We start from the raw sequence: 12,246 nt of genomic DNA, 5'->3' as shown, positions 1-12,246 counted from the left end.
TTCATCTCCCCGGAGTGCAAAAGTGCTGACGAGCGAGTCCTATACTCTAGGTACTTAAGATTTGTTGAAAGCACTGCCATGCCACTCGAGCGGCGCGAGCGGCCGACCCGCTAATGGATGGCACAGAAGCCCATTAATACTTTAATCCAACGATGTGGATGAAAGAGAATCTAAATCACAACAGCACCACCAACCGACCCGAACAATGTCGCTCATCTAGGCCATCAAGGCGGCGTTTGTGGCCCTAGCTTCGCTCACTCGCTGAATTAATGCTTTTCCACCGTGCGGTACAGCTACTCAAACACAGGAACGGAAGGAAGGGAAAGGGAAAAGTTTGCACACGTGTGTGTTTTGCCGGTCTTTGTGTATTTCAGCTGGGAGTATCTTGGGCAGCAGGCCATCAAATTGACTGAGAGAATTTAAATATAGCAAAAAAAAAAACCACCATACACCGAGTATGCCCCCCATAGCAGAGATTATTTATGTTGCATGCTGTTCAGCGGGCTAATGGTGGGTCCATTATCATCATCGTATGACTTGCACAGCTGAAGAGAATGATTAAATTTCTTCAAATTTCACTCCAAAACATTGATGAACATCGGATCGGTGATTTATGCGCTTTTCAGCCTACCATAAAGCTACCCTACTACTGCTGCTGTTGCTGCTGCTGCTGATGATAACCTGGTGACCCACTTCGGTGCGTACGGTTTGGAGATTGGAAATAACAATGAGTTATATGTTACGCCATCGCCACACCGGCCCACGTACGGTGAATATTACGTTTTCAAAAGGCGTACCCTAGCTTGTCACAATGGGCCGCCAGAGGAGAGAGAAAACAACACCCTCTACTGTGCAGACTGTGACTGTTGGTGCTGTCCTGGCCGGATGCTGGTTTCTGGGAAATCTGTTTCTTTGAAAAATAAACAACCCGCTCGCTCGCTCTCTCGTTCGCTCGCCAGGGGCACTTCGTTTGGGACTGTTTGTGAATGATATTAACTGGTGTATGTGTGTCTGTGAGTGTCTCTACCACCGGGGGGGGGGGGGGGGGGGGGGCGTATTCTCTAGTATTAGCTTCCGGGTACAAGGAACTGATACTAATCAAAGTAAGCAGAGAGCGGGAAGCCTTTTAGGTCGTCAAAAGCTCTGGAAACATATTGCCCCAGGACAGTAGGCTTTGGATGGTTGAAACGGAACGGCCCATCTGCCAGGAACCCCGGGAATCCACTGTTTATGCCTAGTAGGCTTGTCTAATAAGTATCACCACCAATAGCGCACTGTCTTCGCGATCGGTGAAATGGAATTAACAATGTCCGAGGAATAATTGGGAAAACCAATTGGAAAAATAAACCATCATTTTAAGGTACCTTTTATGGAAAGTAAATATTTTTTTCAATTATTCTTTTGATACTCTCAATAATAAAACAAGGTAGGAGTTAAGGCAAAAAGAAGTGATTGAGATGAAAATTCTTGATTGGCAAAATACAGTCGATGTTAAATCGAATTTCGCCAATTTGCTGCATGTGCTTTAAGCGTAATACTTCCTTTATGCTTAACATAAGAATAACATTCTTTCTTGTTAAAGAAAATTAATTTACATTATGTGGCGATAATATTAAATTTGTAAACATAAATTGAACATCAGTTAGGTGCTGTATATTGTTCGCATACTTTTTCTAGAATGTATTTTTTTTCACCAACCCCTTTGCCCTTCTATCCCGTTTGGTTTAAATATTGCACCATTGTATACTTCATCTTTTTTTTCTTTACTATACATATGTTACTGTATAGAAATTGGCTTAATAATTGCTGTCTTTTCGGTATAGTAATAGCAAAAGAAAAGCTGAAAACAAACTATTACAACTAGTACTTATGCTTATACCACACAGAGTCCGTGTATGAGTTTATGTTGAGCAACAACACATTTTGCTCACTGCTATTTTTGAACGCCTAAAACAAATGGGAAAAAATGTCCACCTTCTAAACCATTTCTACCAAGAAGCTGCACAAAGGTTGCAAACGAGAACATCCCTTCGATATCGCCAGCCACCTTACAATTTCTATGAACATGTCTATGCCAATAAGTTGGCATTTAAAACTAATCTCGCTTGCATCAAATTACTGCTGCATGCCCAAAGACAATCGAATCGAACACTGGCTCCAACTGGTGTGATATATATTGGCCATATCAGTATTTAAAATCCTGGATTTGCTTTGTCTATTCCTGGAGAAGTTTGTGTGCTGTATTTTGCTAGTGATATTGTCAGAGAGTCGATGAAACCTGATACGAGAAACGTGTGTAGACGATATCAATCGTAGATTTTGCTCAGCTTTACAGATCTTTTGTTTGTTTTTGATAAAACTTTTCCAATGAATCCATCAAATCTGCCGAGAAGCAACACTGTAGCAACATTCATCATGCGTCCAAATTCCTAGTAAGACGGATTTGAAACATGCCTTGACGTTGTAACGTGATCCATTCCTGTAACCGACCGCCGACCGACGGAGAAAACAATGTCAAATACTCGTCTAAATCCTAGGGTTACTATGCCTAAGGCACGAGGACACGTTCGACTTGTATTGTTGTGGGACAGCAGCAGCCAGCAGCATTATACCATGTTCATCAAGAAAACACATGCTCACACATCGCTGGCGACTTGAAAACCGCACGACCAGCATGATACCATCAACAAATGCGCCCCTACCCCACCCGGGCCGGCCCCCCTTGGGCGCCGGCAAAAACAAAATGCTCAAAATGAAAAAGCAATATTTCACCATTCACACTCCCGCCCTCCTGCTGGGGCACCCGCTCGTTTGACGTCATGCGGCACTAGTGAAAAATGTTGTGAGCATCGCACGCCTCCGCCCACACCTTAAGACACATTTCTTCCAACATGTCCTCCCGCTCCCCGTCAAGTGTCGCTTTTTCACAACACACCCCGATTCGAGGGGTGGCGGTGTCCATGACCACAACCATGGAATCATCACCGGGACCGGGAGCTTTCCGGGATCCGGTTAGATGATGATTCGATTCCAGGTTTTTTTCCAGCTCCACACACTTGCCCCGATTTGTGTCTTCCTTTTGTGGCTCTCGAGTAGCTGGGCGACGCGGCGAAAGATGTAAATTTCACCAGCAGTCCAACAGGATTGGCACCGTAGTAGGAGCCCAATGGCAAATGGCTCTCCGAAACCACCACAAAACCGCCTTCCGAAAACCACAAAGGCCCACGGTTCGGCATCAACGCCATCGAACATTTTGCGCTTGTTTTTGCGCCGTCCGCTACCCAGCATCGTCATCCACCAATCGATGGTGCTCTAGTTTTGTTCCCATTTTGGGGGCCCATTTTTTGTTTATTTGCTGTGGCCTCGCTCTACAGAGGCGCCGTTACCCAAGAAGAGCTTGATGTTCTTGGAAGGGAGTGGAGGGAGCCGAGGTGTTGACGCAAGACGACGACGATTCACGATGCAGATGACAAGCGGAGCGGAGCAGTGTGGCTGCGAAGTTGTTCTTCACCACACGCGCGTGCCCTCGCTGCAGCGCGTTGTCAGATATGCTAAAGACAACGTGCGCCAAACTGTGTCAATAAAGATTGGAAACTTTGTTACACCCCAAACTTTGCTTCTGCTACCGATCGACCACGACGACGACGACAGTTGGCTTGTGTGAGCTAAAGGGGAAAGGATACACACGAAAGGAGACAATCGTGGACTTGGTGCTGCTGCTGATGATGGTGAAGATAGTGGAAATATGGACCCGCGTAGCGGTGGTGTTGGCCGTGTTTGCGTCGCTAGCCGCTGGACAAAGTAAGTGGCTAGATAATTCGGGACGACTGACAGCATCCTGAGCTTCCCTGCAACAACATTAACAAACTGCAGGACCGGAGTGTCATAATGATAAACGGAGCTACACGAACTCCCTTCCTCCCTTTGTTCAGGGTGTTTTGAGAGAGATTTGGTGTCCAATGTTTCCTGTGTCCGGTGGTGTGGGGCTACAACACTTTGTAGCACACTTCGCAGAACACCCCCAGCCCACGTCTGGCCATCGTGAAGGCCATCTCAATTTCACTCTGTTTTGTTTGCTGTCGACGTGTTTCGATGGATGCTGGTGCATCGTTGAAGTGCTTACCCAATTGAACTAAGACCATTCAACTAAAGATGATGTTGGTGTAGTACGATCAAAATGTTACCAAACGATTAACACCGTAATTTCATCATCATCATCATCATCATCATCGCCATCGTCCTACCTTATCACTTTTGGCTGGGTATCGCTTCATCACAACCACAAGCTGCTATTGCTGGTGCTACCAGAACACACTACAAAGGAGCCTACTGTTTAGGTTTCGAATTGAAACCACCATTCCACGTCGCCATGCAGCCACCAGCCTACTGCTCCCTTCTTCTCGGAAGATTGGATCCCAAAAGTGGGCGCTACGCCATTTTACGACCGACCGACATATTTACCGACGTGGCCCTGCCTAACCGTAAATGAAGGCAGCGCCTCCGGCTAAATGGTGGTCTCTTCGGTATAAGCATAAGTGAAACTATTCGAAGCAACCAATGGCGTGGTCTTGTGGCATGGGGACGGCAACATGTGAACTATTCCAACTACGTGCGCTCGCCTCAAGTAGTGATAAAGGATTGTTATGTGGAAGGTCGCTACGAGTGTATGTCAGTGGTCGTGCCATAAGTGTTTCATCGACCAGATTGTCCTTTCCTCTTCGCTCTCCAAATCCCACAGACATCGTCTGCTACTACGATAGTGTTGCGGCCGGGTACAGCACTCCGACGGTACCGCAGGATCTCGCCGGAACCAACTGTACGCACTACATCTACGTTGGGGTTGGCGTAACGACCCAGGGGAGTGTCCGGATATTGAGCAACTACGATACATCATGTAATGCCGACACCGACTGATTGTTTCTCATTCTCTCAAATGGTTGACCATCCTTTACTTCTGGACTCTCTTACAGCCGGATTTACCGCATTCCAAGCTCTGCGCCCTAGTGATAATTCCGTGAAGCTGTACATTCAGATCGGCACGGACCGGGAGAGCACTTATAGCCTGAAGCAGGTAGTGCGGTGATCGAGTTTTGCAAATGTTCAATTTGGATTAAAAAAGTTCCCTAAAGTGCACTACTTCGCTAGCGAAAGTTTGTGTGCAAGAACACTCACTAGCACCCTTTTTTCTTTCCTATCTCCAGGCAGTGTCCTCATGCCTCGATAAGTTGGTCAACAATGTGGCTATCTTTTTGGAGCAATACAACTTCGATGGAGTGGAAATTGACCGGCGAACGAACGATTTGGATAAGGTAGGTGCGCTAATCACGAAACGATATTTCGGATTTTGTCCATTCTCCGTTGACTCTTCCTGACCAAGGCATCACTGGCCAGGCTCGTGATTCGACTCCGGGCGAGACTGTACATGGTAAACAAGGAGCTGATAGTGTCGGTACCGGCCGTGTGGAACGATGCGTACGACGTTATCTCCCTGAGCCTGTAAGTAAAGGCATTTCCGAGAGCAAGATGCTGGAATTTAATGTGTTCTCATGCCTTCGTCTTCAGCTACGCCGACTGGATCAATGTGCACGGTTACAATTTTACCGGCAGCTCATCCACGGCCACGGCCCTTCTTGCACCGTTGTTCTCAAACCCACCATCGACCATCGTCAGTGTGGTAAGTGTGGAAGCGAGGGAACGTCGTCAAAAACGTATCTAACATTCTTTACCGATTTATCCTCTCGTTCGCTCTGTCCATCTGCTGCACTCTCTCTCTCTTCGCTCTGTCCATCTGCTGCACTCTCTTCTCTGTGTATAGAATTCCACGATCACGACACTGCTGGCGGCGGGTATACGGCGGAACAAGATAAACCTTGTGCTGCCAACGTTCGCCCGGACGTACCTGTTGGCCAGTGAGAGCCAGCGGGGTGTGGGAGTTCCTGCAACGGGCCCTGGTCCAGCCGGAACCAATACAAATCGTGCTGGCGTGCTGGCACGCTACGAAGCTTGCGGACGGATCACGAACGCCCAGACCGGCAACTATACGGCCGTCGATGACCTGACCGCGGCGACCTGGTACTACTATCTGCGCACCAATTGGCTCACCCTCGACACGGAGGACGCACTGGCGGCGAAGGTCACGTACGTCAAGGATAACGGGCTGGCCGGTGCCGGCATCTTTAGCCTCGAGCTGGACGATGTGAACAATACGTGCCAGACCAGCGGTGGTGCATTCCCGGTGCCGGCCCTGGTCAGGAACTATCTGTTCGACGAATGATGGTCCGCCTAGTTTCGGTAATAAATCGCAAGTCCTTGACCAGGACCCTTCAATCTTTGAAAGGAAAAGTTGACCCAGAGGGGAGGGTTTGCTGTTGTTAATGAAAGATTAGCCAGGATGGGCTTGACCAGGGGATGGGGAGTGGAGAACGATTGCTGAACAGATTTACAAGCGGACACGACGGCGTTCATATGGAGAGCCCTCCCTTATCCGAGAATGGTTCCTTTGGGGCTTCGCCCATGCCCATCAACGTCGTATTAAGCCGATTACGGTGGCCAGCACATGGGCATGATGAGCTCTTAATATGTTTTGCATATTTTCCATGCCCACTACCCAACTCTCTCGGTCTCTACGCCGTTCAGCTCAGCGATACAGTACGATGGCATGGGCTCCTTCGATTTGAAGCTAATATTTGCCGCCAGCTTTTCTGACCGTTCCTTTAAGCGCGTGCTTTTAAAGTATCTTTCCTTTCAGCTGAACAACCTTCGACGGAATGAAAGACGGCATTTTTTTACCAACCACGCAGCACCCACACTCTCCCCGGTACGTAACATGGGAATGTGGGTTCCCGGGGGCGCTCGAATGGTCTGGGAAGATCATAAATTGTCGGACACAGGTAAGGCCACATCGATCTCTAGTTCGACTAAATGCTAGCGAAAATAGACACGGCAATACTGTAAAAAAAATGTGTATTTACAATTCACCTGGTAAGTGTAGTGAGTGTTTAGTCCGTTACAACGATTAGAGGTTAATACTCATGTTATTTACAGAGTGTCTGTGATGGGGGTAAAAAATGTTAGCCGGAAAAAATGGAAGAAAAAGAAACGTTTTTAGAAAATGCAATAAAAGGAATACTTACATTTTTCTTTCGTATAGCGGGTTCCGGTTCAGAAGAGGTCTGGAAAAAGGGAGGAAAGAAAAAGAGAACAAAAAATCCATTACTCACTCGTGCGTTCAAGGATTCGTGTTCGGTTGTGGATTGAAGTTTTTTAGAAGCAGCTGTCGCTAACTGGGCGCTTTAAAGGTGCTGATGTGTTTCACCCCTTTTTAGGTCACATTTTATTTTTGCCATTTTTTTATTTTTATTGTCAATCGAAGTAAAATTGATAAATATATAGGTTTTTGAAAAATCGCACCCTCCATGACTATATACATCTCGCTAACTTAAAGCGATGTTGCTAAAATTACGTTTTAAAATTGTACCATAAAAACTACAGGACTAAACTTATTGAAATTTAAAACATTTTATCTGCCAAGCGTTCCCCAACAAGCTTCGTTGAAGATTTATTTATTTTTTGATAATAATGGGCTCATAAAACTAACGGTTTTATGCATTGTATGATCTGATAATTAATCACATTTTCAACACTTTCATGTTAATAAACCTAACTTAACTTATAACTTTGAACATATGAAATATAACAATAACTCGACGCATTTACATAAAAAACCACTTATCTAACCGAAGAGATTGTTGATTTTTCTCAAATAATTCAGCATGGAACTACGAAGGACACCAGACATAATTTTCATTTATTAATATACGCCTCCATGAAACTAATGTCATGGTTGTAATTTGTTACCTAATATTCCAGTTATTATTATCAATTATTATGACAATCAGGCAAATATCTAAAATTGGATTGTTCCGTCACAAAAGATTCGCAAAAATTAAATCGGTTTTAGGGGCTCTTACTCTCATAAGCATTTAATCAGAAACGAAATAACGCCAACGGCACCTCAACAGGGAACAGATTCACCTAGTGTGTTAGTTCCTCACGATTAATCCTTTCCATCCATGCCGGTTGGATCCGTTGGAAACCGATTCTCACTCATTCGCATCGGCCCAGGTGGCCCTTACTGCGCCCCATTCAACTAAAGACACATCAACTGCTTCCGGCAGCTCGCTGTCGCTTTGGGGGGCGGGAATCGAAACGCAAAAGTGTTCGCGTATGTAAAGCAAGCGACGGATCATTCCGTGAACCGGTTGCAAATGACTTTTTCCATCGCTTTCATAATGCCATGGGTATTGCCATGGCATAATGCCAGGCAGGCAAGCTACAGAATCTGCAGAACCGAGCAATCGGAATTCAGATTCCGACGAAGGTGGCATTGGTGGATAGGATGAAGCATCAATCCCACCTACCCCCCGTATACCGGCACCGGTGTGCTCCTGGTAGCGGCGCTTGGATTCCAATTTTCTACCATCTTATCGCGGCTACACGTAGGATGCCGTAGAAAGTTTGTTGCCGTGGCGCCGTTAACGTGAGCGCGCGCGTACCAGTCGCACAATAGTAAACGGACGTTAAGCCTTCCACCGTTAGTAGCTGTTGCTTGTTGTTCTGCTTTCAGTTTTTCACTTTCACGCCGCTACCGCTGCCGCTGCCACCACCGCCAGGCATTCCTTTTTGCGAGTAATTCCCTATTCGTGGAATCATTTCGGTACGCGATTGTTCCACGAACTGTGCCGCACTCGAGCTTGATTTTGTTGGCTGATCTGCTTTTCCCAGTTTTATTTCTTCTCCACCCTTCTCTCTTCCACCCGTTACTTGGCCTATTCTGGAGGGGGAGTTAAATGGCCTTCCGTTGAAATGAAATAGAGGAACGTCGTCGTCGGTTCTTGTATCAGTTTGCTCTCAGGGGCCTACCTTGGGTGATCCATTACGGCGCTGGTGCGTGCCGTCCAAAAACATTGGATTAAACGGATAAACGGTGTTCACAATGTTGATCCTGGCGCAGAAGACAAACAATGTTAATGAAACGATCATCGCGAAACGCAATTAAAGAACGGCCAAGCGGCCTTGTGACTCTCGCACGTCCTCGATGGCCTGTTCGATTGATTAAGATGCCGCGCGACAGACAAGCGGACGGTTGTTAAGTGTAAACACGACACCCCTGCAGGCCTTTTTAGCGGTAGGTCTCTGGTGTGCGAATTCGACATAAATCTTATCACTTCCAGTCGTGCGCAAGCATTAAACAGGTAATTAATTCACAATCGAGGCGTATCGCCAGCTGCCCGGCTGTGCGTTCGGGAGGGAGGATTGGATGGGATGTTGCAGTTGTTCGGTTTTGATTATTTTCCCACGCTGTGTGTGAGGTGAACGTTATAACAGCTGCGCCACGTTGGTTTGCAAATTGAAATTCACTTATTGAAATTCGAGAAGCGACCATCGTGGATAAGATTGCAAATTCCATTCACTGGCCGCTCGCTGGCAGCGATTGGAGGAAATGGAAATGTCAGCTTACCGGACTGATTTGACGGGTTCTCGGATCGTTTCAGACCTCCATTCTGGATCTTATGCCGGGAAAGTATGGATCGCACATCAGTAGTGTGCAATCGAACTCATGGTTTGTGTGCACAAATTTCCAGAAATTTCCCCAACATCATCTTTCGATAAGATGGATTGTAATACAGTTCCTGTTGGGATAAGACAGCATTCAACATCAACCTTCAACATCGAGGGAATTAACTAAATTCCATGTAAAAAATGATGCATCGATGAAAGTAAAATTTAGAAAGATACAGTCGATAGTAAATCCATGCTCCGTATAAGGTTTAGTCTTTTTCGCATCTTTACACGAGACATCCTGAAATCAAGCCCCGAAATGTCGGTGTTCGTTGCAGCATAAAAACAGTATTTGAATTTCCGAATCATTTGACATTTTGAACAGTTAATTTACACATTACTTTCCACGTAGAAACATCAAGTGCTTGTAAGATTTTTCAATCAAACTAATGAAACAACATCACATTTGGAACTTCAAAATGTCAGCCCAGTTTGATAAACTAATAATTTTACAAAAACGCGACGAGACTAACTGGAAAATTCATCATCTAATAAATGAAAATCGATTCCGGATCTCAAATGATCCGGTATGAAACGGCAAATGATATGGCAAAAAGCAGTTTTTTTGCATTTTTGCAGACACATCATTAGCACTCGTTGCATATCTTTCTTAAATGTTGCCATTACATGCTTGAAAAGGGAAATGATATATTAAAATTACCATAAAAAAGGTCTGATCTGGTGACACGCTGCTATTTCGTGCTCAAGTACTTTTTTTAAACAAACGGAAGAACGAACAAACGAAACGAACGAAAGGAACGAATTCGCAAATAATACAACTCAAATTTCGCGAACGCAGAAACATTCTAACTGCTTGATCGAATATTTAAACAAAGAAACGCCGTACAGTCCTGGGTTTGATGAAATAATGAGGTTTTTATGAACATAGTACAAAGTAAGTGGCACTCCTGGCTTAATATTTATGCTATGTTATTACTGGTAAAGTAATAGAACCTCTCATGAGTTATGAGAGCTCACAAAATATTCGCTGCGATGTACCAACCTGCTTGATGCAAATAGTAAATCCTCAATGCTCTTCGGATCAACTCTCCGCTCGATGAATATAAACTCGGTAGGTAATAAAAAATGAATGCTTTGATATGTTGTGGCTAATGAGGTGAATGAAGTTGACCTGTGGCGGGATCTGGGTGGTCGAGGACGAGAAACTCTTAATGGTCCCTTGACAAGCGCTTAATGGTTCGATTACCGGTGCCCCCCTGGGAGGTTAATCAGTCATGCAATCGTCGCTCCATTGAGAAGCATAACAAATGGATTAACGCAAAATGTTGGACCCTTTTATCGATCGCCATTCATTAGTAAAATGATTTTCTTGTCTCATTGTCTTGCCGGGCGACTTTTTACATTTGCCGTAAGACCTTCTAGGAACTATGCCATCACAATGGTAGCTTTTTAAAGAATACATGACACATTAGAAATGTGGCGTAACATAATTCCCAGATGAAACGTAAAAAAACACCAACCCAAACCAACGACAGCAACCTATTGATACTGAGTCCGTTTTTTTCACAAAAAGATAATGGATTGTGTTCGCTTTACACCTCATCGGCTCTGCTGCGTGTTGGGATCAATTAGCGTTCTGCACAAAACATATTCGAGCCGCCATCGGATAGGCCGTTCTGGGAAATCCGCTCTCAATATGTTGCCAATCAACTCCCACCAAACACCATCACCGGTTTTTATGCTCCGGTCCCCGAGGAGAAAACACGTGCTAAAGGTATGCTTCATGGCAAATGGGAGCGGGGGGAGAAATGTTTTTATTACGAAGTAACGTGTAATGTGCACATTTTTCAATAGTTGCCCCCCGTGACCGGGTGGTCTGTCTTTCACGAGCGATAAAACACGGGGCCCATTCGATCCGCACAACAGCGAGATGCGTGTGCTAGGCTTCCGGAGAAGAAGCTGGCCCTCGTCCTCTTCCGGGTGTTTACCTAGCAAATATTGGCTTTTATGGATCAGAACGCGATCCGTGGCGGTCCGGCATAGAGGTTTGCTTTTATTTTTGATATATTTTTTCCACCGCTCGATATTAGTTTATGAGTGACGCCGCATTCGTTTCCAGCCAAATGGTTTTTATTCTCGCCGCTGCCGCTGATACGGCAGGCATACCAAGGAATCATCTTGGCATAAAACGGCCGTAAAAGGTTCAATAATACGCAGATTGTTTACGGGGCAGCGGGTTCCGGGTATTCTTAAGCACGCGAGTGCTTCCCGGTCTAAGAAAACTCTTCACTCTAAACACTTAGTTTGCTATGTTTTTTAAGCTATTTAATAACATTTCTGGTGATGCTAAAAGCAAAGCGACTCTTATCATTCATGGAATGGTAGATATTCCACCGCCCATTTGACATCCCACTGGCCACTGGCCGGCGGGCTATTTCTGGTTTAATAAAAATGCAAAATCACAAAATCCTCGGAATTGCTAGGCAGCAATATTTTACAAATTTGTCGAGGGTGCCCGAAATGTTTATTTTTAAAAATAAATTTTCATGAAACAACATCCACAATTACCTGAGCGGTACAGGTTTTTCTTTGTTGTTGCGTGTCCTCTCCTGTGTCCTGCGGAACGTGATAGTCAAAATAGAATAACGGTGGGGGAAACAACCT

General features: G+C 45.3%; 1 protein-coding gene across 1 annotated transcript; it reads left to right on the top strand.

Moving 5' to 3' along the window:
• The first annotated feature begins 3,676 nt into the window (after positions 1-3,676).
• LOC126574080 (probable chitinase 10) lies at positions 3,677-6,332 on the top strand. Its single transcript, XM_050234031.1, has 7 exons — positions 3,677-3,801; positions 4,739-4,894; positions 4,971-5,071; positions 5,202-5,309; positions 5,378-5,496; positions 5,563-5,674; positions 5,816-6,332. Exons 1-7 carry the CDS (start codon positions 3,723-3,725, stop codon positions 6,272-6,274), a joined length of 1,134 nt encoding a protein of 377 aa, XP_050089988.1. The 5' UTR covers positions 3,677-3,722; the 3' UTR covers positions 6,275-6,332.
• Positions 6,333-12,246: the final 5,914 nt, after the last annotated feature.

This window comes from Anopheles aquasalis, chromosome 3 (genome assembly GCF_943734665.1).
Source record: "Anopheles aquasalis chromosome 3, idAnoAquaMG_Q_19, whole genome shotgun sequence".
Taxonomy (NCBI): Eukaryota; Metazoa; Arthropoda; class Insecta; order Diptera; family Culicidae; genus Anopheles; species Anopheles aquasalis.
This window is presented reverse-complemented; position numbering and strand designations above follow the sequence as displayed.

Excerpts from the sequence above, each read along its gene's own strand:
- LOC126574080 (XM_050234031.1), top strand. The coding sequence starts at position 3,723 with ATGATGGTGAAGATAGTGGAAATATGGACCCGCGTAGCGGTGGTGTTG. Across the intron at positions 5,310-5,377 it reads GAACGAACGATTTGGATAAG|GCATCACTGGCCAGGCTCGT; the intron begins GTAGGTGCGCTA and ends TTCCTGACCAAG. Across the intron at positions 5,675-5,815 it reads CATCGACCATCGTCAGTGTG|AATTCCACGATCACGACACT; the intron begins GTAAGTGTGGAA and ends CTCTGTGTATAG.